The following is a 19,022-nucleotide window of genomic DNA, read 5'->3' as shown; positions in this document are numbered from 1 at the left end:
AGCATGAGAAAAAGAATGCCACTTGTAAATGTATGTGCAAATTTTACAGTAATACAAATTCTCTAACGTATCTGGAGAAAGTAAAATGGCATCTTTTGATTTTGCAAAGAATACTAGAAATTGGAAAGCCTGAGTAAACAATTAAATGTTTTTAATGTCTGAGTAAAACAAAATACATTTTAAGTGAAGTATGCATCTATTGTAGCTTTTTCTTGTAAGTACCTATAATTCAACTTTATTTACCTGTTAAAAAGTAAAAATGACCACACTTTTCTAGGTTCCTATAGAATAATAAAATTCCTTTTAACAGTTTTTTATTGACATAGATTGCTGTTCAAATGGAATTAAGAACTAAAGAAAGCTAAGAAAATAAAAGCCTCATTTGTCATTCAGTTTAATTCTAGAATATTGATTCATTGAGCAAAGCTATTAAAAGGTTTTAAAATCTTTTTTAATCACTTAATTGTTTCCGTTGAATTGTGTATTATTATGAGACCATTCTCATTCATTGTTTACTTCATATTTTTGTTGAGCCTTTACTCATTTTACCCAAACCATAATATTTTGTTGTTGTTAGGATGTTATCAAGGAGGATGCTGATGAGGGGCTTGCTTCACCCACAGACCCCTCAATGGTAAATGAGCAGTCATGTGGTGTGGAAATTTTAGCATCTCATTGCTTTTTCAGCAGTAATGAATMTGCATTAATCATAACTGCAGTTCACTAACACTGCATCAATGGCTTTGGTGGGCATATAGTTAGAGTAGTTGAAGACTAATGTAGTTCGTGAGTGAATTTAAGAGCTAATATTTCACTTATATGGTGTATTATATTTTTCCCCTGTAGTTTTCTGCTTTCCTTTCTCRGTAGCTATGGAGAGTTTTCAATAAAGAGTATTGTGGTAGCTAGATGGAATAAAGAATGACAGCTGGTCATTCATTACTTAGATTTTTAGAATGAAGTAGCTGACCTGTATCTTTTTCCTGCTTTAGTCAGCTGTCTCACCTGATCCCTACTTTTAAAGTTGGTGCCATAAAGCTGTTGCAGTTAATAAAGTATAAAGAACTTTCCATGAAAATAATGATAAAAAAATTCTACATCATAAGCTTATTCTTAAGTCAAAATGCYAACATCTTTCTTTTCCATGACTTGACTAAATAATCATGACTTGATAAAATAATCATAAATATTCATACAAAGATGTCTTCTTTATGGGTATCTTTACACATCTTCTTTACTGTAACCATGGAAATCAGTGGAATATCATTATTTTTTATTTACTACCAAAGCAAAAGGTTAATATGGTTTTAATCATTTTCTTACTAGCTTACTGCCAATAGTTGTTGGCAACAGTTGTAGTTAGTTAACCTCAGTTACTTTTTCTTCTAGTAAATTATTGCAAAAAAAGTCTTTCCACTGTTGTGCAATGAAAAACCAACAACAATCCATGCAGACTCCAGAACTGCTGCATTTCACTACATGTAACCTCTGAGCAACCATGTGTAGGCAAGTGCCACAGTGGTGAATTTGCCCTAAAGTTCTCTTTCCTGGGTCATTAGCTACCTTGGGTGAAGGGGTGACTTTGGGGTAAGGTTCTCTTTTAGCATATTTTTGGAGATGCTGATGCCTTCCCTGTGTTTAGTTCCTTTTTTAAGCATCCCATCTCTTTCCCAGCCCTTTGCAGCTTGTCAGTGCAAGGAGAAAACGTAAGGACTTTTGAGAAGGTGCTGGTGTGGTGGTTGAAGGACATGTGCACATGTGCAAGTGTGTGAATGAGAATGGGGTGATGGGATGGAAAGTGGGGAATGATTATAGGAGTCTCAGGGCAAAGGAGGAAATCTGTTCCAGAGCAGACCTGGAACTGGTTGATCTTTTGGTTGTTGCCCTGAGTGTGTATCTTAAGCACACATAGCCTCCTCTTTCAAAGTGTAAAACTCTGTGTCTAAGTTATATGATATGCTGGCTGTGTGTGAGAAAATGCAAGAGTTAAATCACTAACTTTTTTTTTGTTAAAATATCAATAATGAAAGATTTTATTAGTTATTTTTAGTCTTTAATTACTACTTTAATTACTACTGTGAATCTATGTAGTACAGCATAAAAGATCATTGACTTTTCATTAGTCGAGCCACATTGTAAAAATAAATTACTATTCTTTGTGATTTTGGCATTCTTATGTATTTTATGTAAGGAAAGCTGGAAATATTCTGAAATGTCTTTAGTCTCATCCCTGGTTCTTTGAAAATCTCTTGGGTAGTTCACAAAGAGGTTGTTATTGAGGACTGGGTATTCTGCATGCCTATTAGGATGCCCCATCAGGGTTTCATCTGCCTTTAAAAACACTTCTTTTGCAGACTTTCTTGAAATTTCTGTGAAAGGGAACACTATTAGTATTTAAGGCACTGCAGTTATCCACAGATGATGTGTGCAGTAATTTTATCCAGCTATTTAGGTGATAGATACAGTAATTTTATCCAGCTATTTAGGTATCTCTTATTTGATGGATCATTGCCACTATACATGATACAGCTTTTACTTATCCCTTAATACGTGGATTGATACATGCAAAGCAATGAAGTGAACTAAAAATCTGTATGAAATAGTTAATGAATGCCAAGGCCTGTAACTGGTTTGATGATTTAAAAGAAGAGAAGAACATGTAGAATCAAAATTGYCTGTCACGCAAGTCTGGTAAGGAGCCAGAAGTGCTGCAATATTACTTCTGCATAGCATAGAGAAATAGAGAAGAATCCTTATTTTGAATGTTTAAATCTTACAGGACGAGCAATAGCAACTTCAGGAACGTGTGTGGTTTTTCTTTTTTTTTAATCATTGCTAAGAGTTGACAGCACTGTATTGGGTATGTTGTAAGATCTCACTAAGTGAGGCCCCTGCCATTGATTTCAGTCTGACATTAGAGCTGACTGAGTTCTAAAATTTCAAGTCCTAAGCACTAGGCTTGTAAAGCCAATGTAAATCTAGATTAGCTTAATGAAAGTTGGTGGGTTTACACTGGTATAAAAATAGGGCTCATTTAAAATGATCTTTCTAATGTATTGTGAACAGATTGAGAGCAGTCACCATATATATATGTGTGTATATGTGTGTGTGTGTGTATATATATTAAAAAAATTTGACTTGTGTCACCTTCCTTATTTGAATTTTGTTGTTGATAATAAGAATTTTTCTGTCTCAGACCATAGTTTTTGAGGAAAAGTGTTTAACTTTCCACAAGAGTAACTGTTTGTTACTTAACGAACCAAAACATAGATGTCAAACCAGTAAGTGATTGTGGACCTTACCTGTCATACCATAAGGGACCTATGAGCCACGTGAGGTTAATTCTTACAATACTAGTCTATTTTTCATTTTTCCCTTGGAGTCTTCATGATTTTTCTCAACAAATTTACTGTCTTGTATTATGTTCCAAAATCTGAATAGATAGTGTGTTATACCAGAATGGCAGAGGCTTTGACAAATGAGCTTTGACCAAGACTAGAGTTTGAAATTTCTGATTCCACCTGCTCATTCTGTACTTTTGCGGGACGTGGCCATCTGTATAGTGGCATCAGCAAGGAGGTACATTGCAAATTTCAGGGCCTTAGCTTAAATCACTAATGAAAGTAGGTTTGAGTTAAGATACCAGCCTTTGCACATCCATGGTGCAGGCAAAACAGGCATTTCTGGTGACCGCTATACAGGTGGTTATTTCTGACAGGAGCTGTAAAAATTTCTGTGGTGCTTTTCTAAAAAGTTTGTCATTGGATTATAGCGTTACCAGTATATGTTCATAGTTGTTAGAAGTCAAACTAGCATTAGTAGTGGTTATCTGTAATAAATTTAATTGGGCATTTTAGTTTGCATTGTTAATTATTATTTGTTAGGATACGGCTCATTGCAATATAATCATGTTGTTTTAAATACATTTTTTCATACTGCATTTAATATATAATGCCTTAAGATATAATGTGTGTTTTCTAACAAGAACTAAAATGGCCCACTGCATGGACTGTAGATAAATCTAAAATAGCCTTTAAGAAACTTGAATTGCTTTTCTAAAGTTTGAGCATGACTGAGGTTTGGTGGTATGGGAATTTTCCAGGTGTTTTATTGTGGCATTGTTATGCTTTTAATATTTACTCTTGTTATTTGCTCTTAGAAGTACCTTTTCAGTTCTGTTTTTTGCATGCTTAGGTATAAAGGTTTTGAAGTTATTTGAGATACATTGGTGGTATAATGTAATCTTAAAATGGCAGGAGAATGTTAGGTTAAAGGCAGGGTTTTCCATCAGAAATATAATGCAAAACTTTTATGCAAATAAAATACAGCAAGAGTTCTGCTTTTCTTACAAGTGCAAAAAAGAGTAGGCTGTTCATAGGAAAACAGTATTTGTATAGCATATACCAAATGTGTATTATGAAGGTCTATCTTAAAATTTTCATTGCATTATGAAAATATCCTAGTACAGCACATTTCTGTCCTAACACTAATTTTCTCTGTTGATGAAATTTACTTTAATGCATGTCATCTATATCTTCAAATGTATTTTGATGTGTCGCTTTAAGTTGTTGTTTCTTTTCATTCTGTTTTGTCCCTTTCTGAAAGCCGTGTAAGTCTGGGTTAAACAAACAGAGACAGGTACAGCCACTTTCATTGAATTATTGTTCACTTATTTCAGAGTCATTTCAGAAGCTATCATACTGGCACTTCATGCTGGGCTGTCTGTAAACTAATGCTCATTACTAGCCCTGAGGTTTGTTTTGACAAGCTGCTTTTAGCTTTTGCATGGCAAATACTTTTCAGACTAATGTTCTCTAAGCATCCTTAACAAAACCACTAAGGCTGAAAAATGTGTCAGTTTACAGTTTTAATTCACTTACATGATGACGAAATCCCTAAAGCTATTACATTGCTTATTCTTCAGACAGTTCTTTTTATAAAGAATGATTTGGATTAATATGTATCTATTTCAAACAGTTCACACTTTAACAAAAATAGTCTAAATATTTTAGCACTTTTCCATATACTTTTATATACACAGAAAGAAGAGTTTCTAAACTAACTACTGATGCATGCAGAAATAATGACTTGCCTTTGACTGATAAAAAGTATTTTGATTTAAAGCAGAACTGTTAAATTATTTAAGTGTTTAAAACTTTTCTACATTTATTTGTAGCTAACAACAGGTACTATATTTAATAGATTCAGGGAACAAAGGCTATTGAAACTCCACACATTGCTTTGGAATCTTTTACTTTAGCAATGCCGTAATCTAATTTTGGCTGTAATTGTTTATTTTACTTTAATTGATAAGCTTTCTTTCAAAAAACTTTTTTTTTTGAATTAACTATTGAATTGTGTTTATTGATGTATTATCTAACTTATACTAGTATCAAGTAGTGGGTGTGTGTGGAAATAATAGACAAAAACATTTGGTAATCTGAAGAAAAATTAAAAAGTGATTTTAAAAACTGGAAAAATACAGATTTACATAAGAGAGGAATGCAGTAAATAGATGAAACTTCTTCCTGTCATCGTCAGTTTGGTGGTTGRCTTATAACCTTAATTTGATGAGGATTTTAGCTATGCTAAAAATTTCAGCTTGATAAGGATCTAAACTTCCTCCTTTAGGCTCCTAATATAACAACTGTTTAGGTATTACAGACACCTAATTAGGGAGACATTGCAGAATCTGAAAAGTAGCTGTCTTGTCCTCAGAAGAAATAGGTGCCTAGATTCTAGTGAAAGTATAATGCTTAAATTTTATGCAATATTTTAGGTAGAGTTCTTACCTAGAAAATGGGATATATCTTGTGTTTCTTTAGCGTCTGATTTGCATCAAGTATAAATACGTGCATGGTACAAAAATAAGGATTAGAGCCCCAGATCTGTCTTCAGCTAAGTGTGCTAACTACTAGGCTTAGAATCTCCCCAACCTCCTGTAGTGTTTTTGAACAGAGTTGATTCTGTTTGCCTGCGTTAAGCACGTTTCAAGCATATCTGGCTGAGAATTTGGAGACAATTACATGTAGTGGCATCTAAACTTTGCATCTCCAAGTAGCTTAGGTGGGAAAAATGCCTACCTCCCCAGAGCAGGACATCTCTGATAACACTCAGTTAACTAGTTTTAAATAACTCCCAAGTTAAATGGTAGTAGAGAATGAGTTTTTGGATTGCTGTCTTGGAATTTATAGTTGAATAAATTCTTCTAAAATCCTGGTTTAGACAATTTAGATACGGTTAATGTTATTCAACATAATAATACATTTTTTGTTTTCATAGGTAAATATCTTTGGATCTCTTCATTTATACTAATTCTGAAAGCTAAATAGCTTTGAAGTAATTAAATAGAAATGGAAAAAAATGTATTAGGACTATGAAAATCATCTTCATTGGTGATTGAGGAATATAGTCAAACTTGATGAAGTGAACTCTGGATATTCAAAACGAACTTTTACATCCCAGGGTTTACTCATGTGATGAGCAGCTGAAGCTTTAGAAGTTCTTTTGCAGCCTCCCAGAATGACCTTCATTCCTATGCATGGTCTGCAGCGCTGAAACCAAAACTTCATCTATAGGAAAAAAGAGAGTGCAGCCCTCTCTTCCAGGAGAAATGGGTACAAATATTTCATAGCTGATAAAACTAGTTCTGGTTTTGGTGTTAGTAATTTGAAATAACTAGCTTAATTGTTTAGCGCTTTGCACTTCGCGCTGCTTAATGCACAAGCTCCTATCCATGAAGAATGTTTTTTTTGAGAACACACTGTCTTAATATACTGATTTACTGGTAAATTATTTTGTTTTCTCTTTCCACACTTCCTTGGAAATGCGTAGAAGCTGGCAACATTATCAGGGCAGCTTTCATGTTTCACATATGAACTGTGAATAATTTCTACTTGAATCTTGCCAAAGCTGCTGACACATGAAACATTCTCAGTGTTTTGGAGGGCAGTGGCAGTGCTTCACTGTAGTTCTCTACTGTGGCGGTGGTTTGCAGCCCCCAGCTGATCTTGCATAAACATGGCTGAAAGGACCTCTGAAAAATTGATGAATGTTGGTAAAACTACCCAGTGAAACCAAGTAATTGAGTTGTGTTGTAGATCATCTTTGTCTAAAGCTAAACCAGGAATTTTTAAGACAATAAATTCAGAATTGCATCTGGGATATTTAAAAAACAAACTAGCTACTAAAATCAGTAGAAAACTTTGAATAAGATGGATTTGAAATAGATTATTAACCCTTACTTAGTTCTGATTTTTATGTTGTTCTTAAATAACATTTAAGAGAGTATTTTCTCACATAGGCAAGACTCAAGCTGCTGTGTTGTTTTTCATATAAATAGTAAAGTAAATGCTTCCCAATATATAGATATTCTGATGTTAATTAAAAATGCCTGGCCATCCTTATTCCTGTCTGTTAATTTTAAAATGTGGTTGAACACAGTTTGATTTGTGTTAGTGTATATTGTCAAATTCTGGGTGTACTGGGTGTTTGCACAGCTCTTGCATTTTTTTTTTTCACTTCTTATAGGGAGCAGGAGTGGGCACAGGGTCGACCACAGGAGTAGCACATGTGCCTCTGAGCACAATGAGTGTGGAAGCTGTATGCGAGAAACTAAAGCAAATAGATGGTCTGGACCAGACTATGCTACCTCAGTACTCTGCAACTATAAGAAAGGTATCTGTTGAATTTCATTAGTGTATTTAATACTTAAACATAAGCCTATTTTCTTGGAAATTGACATTGAATATTGAAACATTAACTTCCATACATGCTAAGTTCAAGGCACGTTTTTAATAAAAGCTTGTATTTCTCAGAGGAAATGCTCTCTTACAAGAAAAGAATCAGACTCAGAGATGTAAAGGATTGCTGGTGATGAGACTGATTTATTTTGAGAAAAGGAACATGAAAAATCATTTCAAAATTGCCATGTGTGGATAGATCAGGTGTGCTGTAAATGTGTTCTATATCCAGGTAGCAAGATCGCTGAGAAATTGGCACATCTCCTTTTTTTTATGTGAGAGTGGTGAAGAAGATTCCATTTCTCTCCTGTCATAATCCACCTCTCTCTGTTTGCTTCAGAAAAGGCCAATGGGCATTTTTCTGTTACTTCCTCTTTCCTCTGACACATTAAAACAGAATTATTTCTGTCTGTATTGCTTTTCTCACCATTCTGTGCTCTCCTTCTATGCGTAGGAAGAGGGAAAAATATGGAGGTTTCACTGATGTTTTTGATGAGCTTGCTTTGTCCCAGTACCTATTATAGCTTTTAAGAAAACAGAGAGAGAATGTTGATTCAAGCGTTGATGTACAGGTTTTTGATAGGAACCGTCAGCAGTGTTGCTCGGGGGGGAAAGCAGGAAGTCAGATTGCAGCTTGGTAGGCCTAGCTGCAAAAATTTCCAWTTGCTTTAATGGTTCTAGGGTCCTAAAAGAATGTGCACATTACTTAATTAGAGATTCCTCTTATTTATATTCTTGCATTTCTCACTACAAGTGGTCCAGTCTGAACAGGAAGAATGAGAAAGGTTCATCCTGGTCTTTTTCCTGGTTTGATTAAAACCATCTACTTGGATATGGGAACAGAACCAGCAAGATCCTCACACTGAGCAGAGCTTGCAGCTCAGATCTCCCATTTTGTAGCTACCCTTTTAAGAGATGTTTTCTCTTTTACGTTTTGTCTATTCACTGATACATTGCGTAGAGGAAAGTACCTCTGTTGGTATGTAGTAGTTCATCCAATCCAACTACTACCAACAGAGGTACTTTCCTCTACACACTGTATCAGTGAATAGACAGTAGTAGGAGTAGGAGAATTGGATTTGGTGCTGTTTGAAGGAGTTAAGTACTGTATAAACATGCCTAACATCTGGGATTTTCACTTTCCTGGGATTTAGATGGAGTTTAGGCACTTCTGTGTTGATCTCTGAATTATGAGTAAGATTAGAAAAAGCTGGATGTCTAGGTTTCCATCCCAGGGTGCTTCTGATGAGGGAAGGGATGTAAACTTGTATTTATGCAGGAAGGGAATTTTACAGAGGTAGTACGTGGTCTTGGATGCCTCAAGCTGGGGATGAGACGGTGTTTGGAACTCAGTTATCTGATTAGCTTCAGAGGCTTGGACATCTGAGGTCCATTTCTGTTGCAACTGAGAAATCTAGGCAGCTGAATGTAGTTTATTGTCTATAAAAACTTTTTACCACTAGTGTCTTGTTTCCTTATGTCAGTTTATAGAACACAACTACATTGCCTTTCATATCCTCATTTTGATAGGTTTAATAAAATATTTTCAGTTTTTCATGAAAGATAGACTCTTCCTGCCCTTAATCATTCCATAGCCTTTCTCTGTCCCTTTTCTGTTTCCATTACTCTAGTTCTTCCTGTGCTGTATCCTAGTCCRTCAGCAATCATTAGTAAATATTCTTTTTTAATTTATTATATGGGATTGGACTTAAGATTGATGTTTGGGGAATTTCTCTAGTAGACCCCATCAATATATCTGACTTCAATTACCTCTTTAGTCTGTTGCTTTCTCACTCCACAAATCTTGTATTGGTAATTTATATTATTTAATTTTATTGTTTTAGGCAAATATAAATGGCCGTGTCTTGGCTCAGTGCAACACTGATGAACTGAAAAGGGAAATGAATATGAATTTTGGTGACTGGCATCTGTTCAGGAGCATGGTAAGACTTTCTCTTCAGTATTCCAGGTCATCTTAAATTAGTGTTCTTGTTATGAACCTTACTTTTCCTTTCCTCTATTATTGTATTTCTTAGTTATCTTAAAATATGAGTGCATTTATTGTTACTTTGTCTTTTTGTGTTGAGCACTTTAACTGACAACTCGTTGCCTATGGATTTTGTTTCTTAGTTGATTGTGGATGCTGAAGTTTTTCCCTCTTTTTATAAGGTTTGCCTTTCCTGGATGGGTGGCCTTTTTTTCCCCCCCTTTTTACATTCAGCTGCTTGTTTTCATGGAATTGTCAGAACTTAATCCTCTTCGAGGCTGCTGCCCCACTGTTAACTCAGTCAGGGAGTTCAAAGTTTATTTGGGAGAGGGAGTGGACAGCCAGGCTTTTAGAGATGCACTGCACACAATTGCATAAGCTTCATTTCTTAGGGAAACTAAGCTAAAAATCAGACTATTGAGATAAATGGACAGTATTTGACTTATATATACCTGTATGATACAGGAAAGCTGCATTGAGTACTGTTATTGAAGCATACATATATACCTAATTTCCCTCCTCTCACTCCCCACAATTTGAGAGTAAATGACAGTTTTACGTTGAGGGGTATGCATCCCTCAGAACTGTTTTCTCTAAGTATTTTTAGTATACTGCCAATTTTCTTTCTGAAAACTACAGTATGTCTCTGAATTGCTAAATCAGTCTTGAAAACACTGAGAATTACAAGAAGAGGTTTATTGTTAGATTCAAGTTTATTCAGGCTATAAAACTGAAGTATTTGTTTTCTGCTCTTAAATCTGTAATTTAGCACTTTGTTTTACAAAAATTTATTGAAAATAGCTTGTGGCATATAAATTCTTTTAAGGGTCTGTACGGTAGTAAGAATAGTCTGTAAATAGAAGAAAATTCTCAAGTATTACAATGTGATTTGCRGTAAAGAAGGAATGCATTAGGTCTGTAAACAGATCTTTCTCACATATGCAAGTACACTTTTAAAACTGAATTACTTATTCCTATTTTCAGTACATTTCTTATTTAACAATTTTGAGAGAATTTTTTTTTCTTTTTCTATTATGTAATGATATCATACTGTCTCTTTTTTTTTTTTTTTTTTTATGTTAAGATACTTGAAATGAGAAATTCAGAAAATCAGGCTGCTCAGGAAGATCCTCGTGGAACAACTGAGCACGTTACCACTGCGATTTCTCATAGTGAACTTACTCGTCGTCCTGGGCATAACACTGAGTTGCCTCACACTGAGCTTACGGGTCTTTCTGGTCAAGCTCCCTACACACTTAACTTCAGCTTTGAAGAACTGAACACAATTGGTCTTGATGAAGCTCCTCCGCGTCATAGTAACTTAAGTTGGCAGGTATTTAACAAGAGTGCTTGCTTGCTTACCTGTATGGTAAGGTTTTTCTTCCATTCTTTGGATACAGGTCAAGAAGTAAGTCTACCATGGCAGTTCACATGCTTTCAGTTCTCAGTCTTGACAAAGACCAAAGTTTTGCAGAGGTGTGAACTCTAACTGTACATCTGTTCCAGTAATGACTCCTCCAGGAAAAAAGCCAAAGCTATCATTCTTTACTCATCTTGCTTAGGGCAGTGTCCTGCAATATTTTTGTTAACCATGATATTCAGACTTCACGTATGAAGTATTTTAGCTATGTGCTAGTCAGAAGTCGCACCATTCAAAGGATTACAGATGTATTTGTTTGCTTTTAAACAAACAAGTACAGCATTCAGTGACATGAGAGCCTTGTGCTGTGATAGTAAATAATGTAATCATACACTCCAGAGTTCACATCCTCCTGTAACTACTGTTTCTGCCATAGGTTATGGATAGTTTTCTCTTCTATCCTTTGAAATCACCCTAAGTATGTGAAGTACATGATTGCCACCACCTTTGGTGGTGGTTCTGTTTGTTTACTTAGAAACAAGACAATTCAGTTGATAAATGAGTAGATGGTATCTAAATAGTGGTCAAAATTTCTAAAAGACGTGTAGCAGCATTTTCATCTCTGGTTTTAGGAGTCCAAATCAGGAAATCTTGAAGGTGTGCCAAAATAGTAAGACACCCCAAATCACTAATGATAGATAATATTTTTAATATTCAAAATTATAGCTGAAAAGACATTTGGGAGATGCGTACATGCCCTATATGTGTGTGTGTGTGTGTGTACAGGCACACACACACTAAGATAAGATCCTTATTACTCTTATTCTTTAATCCCCATCTTCTGTGACTGAATTCAGTGTATGATTTTCAAAACCAGGTGGCATGTTTCATGCCAGTAACATGTTGTTTTTTTGTGTCAAAATCACAGAAGGAATGATAAGAAAAAGTTTTTTAAAACATTCTTTAAAATGCAAATTTAAATAGTACTTTTAATGCCCATAGAGATATCTTAAGTTAAATCAAAAGAATGAGAAACGTAGTTTGTCCGTCTTCAGGAAACATTAGAAGTTGCCTGTCTGAGATTTTTTATAGTATACATTGATTAAAAAAAATATGGCTCATTCTCTGTAAAGAAAAGGAGAACTGGTGGAGATGCATAATAAAATGAAATAATTCTATTTTTGGTGAAGAACTGTAGCTGTAGTGAATATGGATAAATAGTAGTGAATATGCATAAATAACCAAGTATGAATATTTCTGAGATTCTTGCAATGTCCTGTGTCATTGAATTGCTTAGAAGTCATAGAATATAGAAGTCACTTAAACACCATTTTATTTGTAGTTAATCATGTTTAATTGCTTCCCAATATTCTGGTACATACAAAAGATTATTGATCCTATGAAAAGCTGTTAGTAATACAAAGGGAATAACCGAAAGGTAGGATCTTGCATACGTTGCTTGCTGAAGGGGTTATATGCATCTTCTGAGAAGAAAAGAAACTGAAATAGAAGAATAAGAAGGCTGTATAAGAGCAGAAAAAGGTGGGGGGAAGGAAGGAAATAAAAATTGAAGGTAAGAAAGAAAAGAATGGAGTGAAAGGGTGTATCTGTATGATTAAGCAGTTCTGTTTTGAATTTCAAATTCATTCACCACTTGATTTGACCAATAAGTTAATTTTCCTATCTACGCTTAGCTTGTTAAAATTGTCCTACCCCTTTTAGATTTTTTTTTCAGTGATTTCTACTAGTAACTAGCTTTTTGACACATGGTTCATTCTCAGTGTTTCCACCAAATAAATAATAAGTCTTTCAAAATCTCTTTTCCTGTGTAGTGTGAAGTCTAACAGATCTGCTTAAAGCACTTACTGCTTAACTTAACACATCAGCTCCAATCTATTGGGCACTATATCTCTTTTTGGAGGCTGTAACAAGCAGCCTGTCGCTTGCATGGCATGAAGCTGTGTGTTCAGCCACAATGCACTCAAGTCGCTCAGCTCTTTGCTAGACCTTGGTTCTAATGTTTACTAGATCGCCAGCCATTCCATGCCTATGAAGTTCTCTATGACCATGCTAAAAGAGAGGAGAGGTGAGGGACAAAGAATATGTTAGTCTGAGAACTGATTTTTTTTTTTTTCCTGAAATCGGCTATTGTATTAAACTGAATGGAATGACTAAATGGAATTTTGTCAGGATATACTGAAGTATGTGGGATGGAGGTCTTGTCAAAAAATTTTGACAGATGTTTAGCATTTAGATGAACTCTTCCTAACTTAAAATGTCTATTTTGTAAATGTACACAAATATATTAGAAAAGTCTATCTTCACATATACATTTAATTATATACTCAAGAGGCATTAGCCTCAATTGCACTGTGTAAAATACTTGTGTAGAAAACTTCTGTTACAGGGATCAACAATAAAAATGCTTTATTCTAAGTTTGGTGAAAGTGTGTGAATGCAAATATCTGATTATAATAAACATGTTTAAGATTAGTTTAGTTAAAGCATTGACAATTTGCCTTCCATGATCTGTTGACAACAAAAATTTGCCTTCAAGCACGCTTGATGCTTTCAGTTCTTTAAATTAAAATGATCAGTAAAAGTCAAAATAAATAGTTTTAACTGTTTTTGTTTTGTTTTCTTTCTTTATTTTGCAGTCACAGACTCGTAGAACTCCAAGTCTTTCAAGTCTTAACTCTCAAGATTCTAGTATCGAAATATCAAAGCTAACTGATAAGGTTCAGGCAGAATATAGAGATGCGTATAGAGAATATATTGCTCAAATGTCACAGTTAGAAGGGGGTGCCAATTCTACTACGGTAAGTGGCAGGTCCTCCCCCCATAGCTCATCTGCTTTCTATATGGGGCAGAGCACATCAGGAGGCTCCCTGCATTCAAGCGCAGAACAAGAAAAAGGAAAAGATGGTGAACAGAAACAAGATGATGGAAGAAAGTCCTTCTTGCTGAAGAGGAATGATGTTGTTGATTACAGTACGTCAGGTGTTTCTACTAATGATGCATCTCCTTTGGATCCTATTACTGAAGAAGATGAAAAATCTGATCAGTCTGGTTCCAAGCTTCTCCCAGGAAAGAAGTCTTCAGAAAGAACAAGCATTTTCCAGGCTGCAGATATAAAACTTAAGGGAGTTACTCTCCGGTATCAGAAACTTCCAAGTGATGAAGATGAGTCAGGAACTGAAGAATCAGATAATACTCCACTTCTTAAGGAAGGTAAAGACAAGAAAGCAGATGGAAAAACAGATAAACAGCCCAAATCCCCAGAACATGGATCTGAACCGATTAGAACATTCATCAAAGCAAAGGAGTATTTGACAGATGCCCTTTTGGATAAAAAAGATTCTTCTGATTCTGGTGTAAGATCCAATGAAAGTTCTCCAAATCATTCCCTCCATAATGAAGGAGCAGATGATTCACAGCTTGAAAAGGCAAATCTCATTGAGCTTGAAGATGACAGTCACAGTGGAAAACGAGGAATTCCGCACAGCCTTAGTGGCCTTCAGGATCCAGCTGTGGTTCGCATGTCTATTTGCTCAGAAGATAAGAAAAGCCCATCTGAAAGCAGCTTGATAGCGAGCAGTCCAGAAGAGAACTGGCCTGCTTGCCAGAAAGTCTATAATTTAAATAGAACCCCTAGTACAATAACACTAAATAATAACAGTGCTCCAACCAATAGAGCTAATCAAAATTTTGAAGAAATAGAAGGTATTAGAGATTCATCTCAAATTATCCTGCGCCCTGGCACAAGTTCCAATTCAACTGCAGTTCAGAATGAGAACCTGAAGAGTGCCACTCACAAGCGGAGCCAGCGATCAAGTTATACCAGGCTTTCCAAAGATTCTTCAGAGCTCCACACTGTTGCTGCTTCAGATGGAGCTGGTTTTGGAGAAGAAAGAGAGAGTATCCTATGAAAAGAAGCCAGATTAAAACAGAGTATGCCCATGAGTTGTAGTTTGCTAGGAATTCTTTGTCAGTGTGTGGTTACATTAGCTATGTAGTTTAAACTTTCAATTCAGTAATTAACAGATCTAGATTATTTTCAGTCATTTTCCTGGAAAGAAGAAATAATCTTTGCAATAAGCAAAATGCTTCAGACCTTCCTTCCCCATATTTGTATTACTAGTAAATATTTTATTTCCTCCCCAAATGAATCAATACCTGTCATTGCATGGAAATTCAGTTCTTTGTTAATATGCTGTGCAAAGGTTTGGTCAGGGACAGATGTTACAGAAGCATGGTTTTCATTATTAAAATAATTCTGTGATTTTACATTTTTGTTGGGAGATATAGTACTTATTCCTTCTAAATAATCCAGTTAAGTCTCCTTCCTTACTGGTAAAGTTAAGACCTTGCATTTTTATCATTTGATGTAAGAGATGCCAGATGATTAAATATTACAACCTGTGACACCCTTATCAAACTTTGCATTAACTAGTCAATTAATGTGTGCAGCATAATATTACATATGTTGAAATTTTAATGTTAAGATACCTGTTTGGCTGTACGTACATTTTTATTCTGTGTGTGTTCAGTAATTGCTGTTGACTTTGTGAGCTTTGGGTAGAGTGTTGATAGGTTTATAGGAAGGACTGTCTTGATGTATCATTAGAATTGGCAGTTACTTATAAGGTAATGCCTCATCATTGATTTAATGAATGCATTATTTATTATAGGTACATAATTTCACAATCAGTGCTCTAAATAGATGCAACCACCTGAGCTACGTTAAAATATTGTAAGGTAATGTGTGAATGTGATGTCTGAACTTGTGGAGTATCTGTTGCTGTGCATGATCTTTCCCTGGTACAGTTGTTTATTGTGTGGTTATGGAAAGAAAAATTTGGTAGTTTGCTATTTTAAAAACAATGTGTACTTGCTGGAATCAGAGCTCTATGCCTGCTTCCTTACTTCAGAAGTACAGTATTACAACATTTTTATTTGTCATCTAAGTAATGCATCTGAATGTTACTGTAGCGAATACTTTGTACTGTCCAGTGAAATATGCATGTTTTTGAGGAAAAAAAAATGTTTAGACTCCAGTAGTACAAAGAGAATAAAAAATAATTGGCATATTGGGTTTGCGTCCAAATTTTTTACTGCAGTATTTTTTCTTCCCTTGATAAATATGTACATGTTGTTTTGGTTAAAGTGCTTTACACATCCAGGTAAAAGAATGCATTAAATAATGTTGTTATTAATACAATACCAAATAAGCATTATGTATTCATGGAATTGACAAAGCAGACTTTCCTAAAGGAAGTGCTGTGAACTCTGGAGAGGTGGCCACCTCCTGGTATTCCAAAGCAGTAATCATGCTGTTGGTGGAAGTTAACATTTGGTGGTAGTTTTCTGCAACTTTGTTTCCGTCCCAGTACATCTCCGAACAGATGCCTCCAGTGGGACCATGTGCTCATGACCCTTGTTTTTCATGTCTAGAGAATACTTTTGTATTGTTGACCAGAGTCAACAGAGAGACTGGCTGTGTCTAGGCTCTTCGCTACTTCATTCCCCAGATGTCTGGTACTTACAGGATCATAGACTTGATCTTTACGCCATTGAATTCTGTTAAATTGGGTCATAAAAGAATTCAGTTGAATTAAAATTGACTCTCCAGAGTATTACAGAAGTACTGGAAATGTGTGTGTGTATCTTTATCTTTTATAAAGATTATTAGTTTAACAACAACGAAGAAAGATTTAAAAAAACCCATAGCCTATGCAGCTTCATGATATTTTGCCATATCTTTGAGGACAGTTTTTTAGTTTAGATTCCTCCTATGAAAAAACAAAACAAAAAAAGCTCTGACCTTACATCATTCCACTTTCTGAAATTTTGGGGGTGTAAAAAGCTTGCTTCAGAAGGATATTTATAAGCATTGTTTTGTAATAGAAGAGAAGTAGTATAGCCTTTTTCATTAAGAACTAAGAAGTATTGAAGACAGATACTGGCTACCTCAAGTCATTTTGTTTGTAAAAATCCTCAAATAGTCCAAATGAATCCATTTTTGTTTTCATACGTTTAACTCTTTTTATTTCTTGAAAGTTTTAYCCGTTATGTCTTCTTTAGATAGGTACTGGGATGAGATAGGTAGTTGAGTGGAAAACTYTTCAGTATTCCTAACTTATGTTCATTGCCAGTGTAATTACTCACCATCGCTAGAACAAATAATGAAGTGTCTCTTTAAGATTGTACTGAGCTTAAGGTAACACTGTAATTCAAACATCTAGATACTATCACAGTAAAAATGTGAGCAATAAGAAATTTCAGTGGAGAACTATATAATTTTCTGTATTACAAATTACTGAATCTGTATGTGAGAATGAATGCCAGTGTACTAGAATCCTGCCTGGCAGACGATGTGAGTGCCTAAAATCATCTCAGTTCCAAACAGCAGTTTAATCCTGCCTCCTTTCCCAGGCTGCTTTCACTGTTTTATATAGGCACTTATTTTCATTAAGAGGCTTCTTATTTAATTTCAAAGTTCTAGGATGCTTAAATCATTCTTATGTGTTCTGAGGAGTACTTGTTCAAAGGAACAGGGAATCTCGCATGGTAGGGTGCTCTTCAGTCGTTGGTTTGGGTCAGCAGCCACCTAAATTCCACCCAGGTCCCTGGAGAAACCCAGAAAGTTAGACCTGACATAGCCAAGGCTCCGATTTCATCTATTGACTCTGTCCCTATGATGTGCGGCTGGTGTTGTTGCACAGGAAGTGAGAGATGTGTTTTATGTCCTGTTTCACCCAATAGGATTAAATCCACATCTTGGAAGATGGTTCACCATAGTGTCCTCAGGATGAAGATACTTTCTGTCTAAGCTGTGTCACAGGGCGGCGTGGAGCTTGGGTAGTGAGGAGAGAGGTGGACATAAGGGTTTGGCCCCTGCTTTAAGTAATAAGGTTCTATTTTGAGTTCAGTGGTGGTTTCGTGTAAAATGCATGTATGTTTCAAAGAGATGGATCAGTGCTATTCTTAGGTGAGTTGCTTAACTGTTAAACTGGAGTGCTGCCCTTTATGTGCAAGATTGTTTTAGCTATATAGTTGCACATTTGGTAGAGTTTTATGATCATAACAATTTGTTAAACATTTTGAATATATGAATTTGGAAACATTCTCATTCCAAAGTAATACTTACTGTAGTTTATATAATCAGATGTGTATTCATGGACTGATTGTTTAACGGCTTCCTAATAAAGTTCCTAGAATCAGCAGAACGTGAATGCTTTGTAGAAATTTCAAGGACAGTACCCTACAGAAGCTGTTTCTTAACAGGACGATAAATATGACTGATACCTAGAATCATATCTGTAAGCTCTTCTTGCATAAAAATGGCTGTGGGCAGAGAGTGCTCTTCCCCCCCCCCCCCTTTACTGAAGCATATTTTTTATTTTTGTTAACAGGATGTACATAAGCAAAAAGAAGAAAATGTAGCATTCTGATAAAGGGAGAGGAAAGGCAAGACAGAAGAGAGAAATGGAGTAATTGAAGTACAGGACAGTAGTAAGGATTTTCTCTTTTAGCACATAATATATTGTAGTTACTGTATATGTTTAATGAATTTGCCACATGTAGTATATGAAAGACTAGCATTTTCAAGAATTAAAAATAAGCTGCAGTTTCATATTGCTGAAGCTTGTWTTTTTTTTCTGTACCACAATTTCCATGGTTACTAGCTTGCTTAGTTTGTTGCACAATTCTTGGAATTAAGGGACCGTAAACAATTTCCAGTGTTGAAATATTATGTTAGCTGTGTGACTTGTGGGAGTCATGAAACCCAAGAGTTCCATGGAGAATGGAAATGAATGAAGAGTATAAAAAAAAAAAAACAAAAAAAAAAACAAACCACAACTACAAACTTACTTCTGGTACTCGCCACTTTCCAGAACTCTTGTGACGATAGTGTATGTATTCGCTCTAA

The 19,022-nt window shown here is 35.4% G+C and overlaps 1 protein-coding gene across 1 annotated transcript in view; it reads left to right on the top strand.

Moving 5' to 3' along the window:
- Positions 1–18,451, top strand: part of KIDINS220 (kinase D interacting substrate 220) — an 88,190-nt gene extending 69,739 nt beyond the window's left edge. Inside the window, exons 26-30 of the mRNA XM_026084908.1 lie at positions 578–634; positions 7,531–7,677; positions 9,587–9,685; positions 10,814–11,062; positions 13,747–18,451. Of these exons, the coding sequence (XP_025940693.1) occupies positions 578–634; positions 7,531–7,677; positions 9,587–9,685; positions 10,814–11,062; positions 13,747–15,018 (1,824 nt within the window). The 3' untranslated portion in view covers positions 15,019–18,451. The remainder of the gene's footprint in view (positions 1–577; positions 635–7,530; positions 7,678–9,586; positions 9,686–10,813; positions 11,063–13,746) is intronic.
- The last annotated feature ends 571 nt before the right edge of the window (positions 18,452–19,022 follow it).

Source organism: Apteryx rowi, unplaced genomic scaffold, assembly GCF_003343035.1.
Source record: "Apteryx rowi isolate R43461 unplaced genomic scaffold, aptRow1 scaffold_654, whole genome shotgun sequence".
Taxonomy (NCBI): Eukaryota; Metazoa; Chordata; class Aves; order Apterygiformes; family Apterygidae; genus Apteryx; species Apteryx rowi.
The sequence above is the reverse complement of the archived record's forward strand: the minus strand, read 5'-3'. Positions and strand labels throughout refer to the sequence as shown.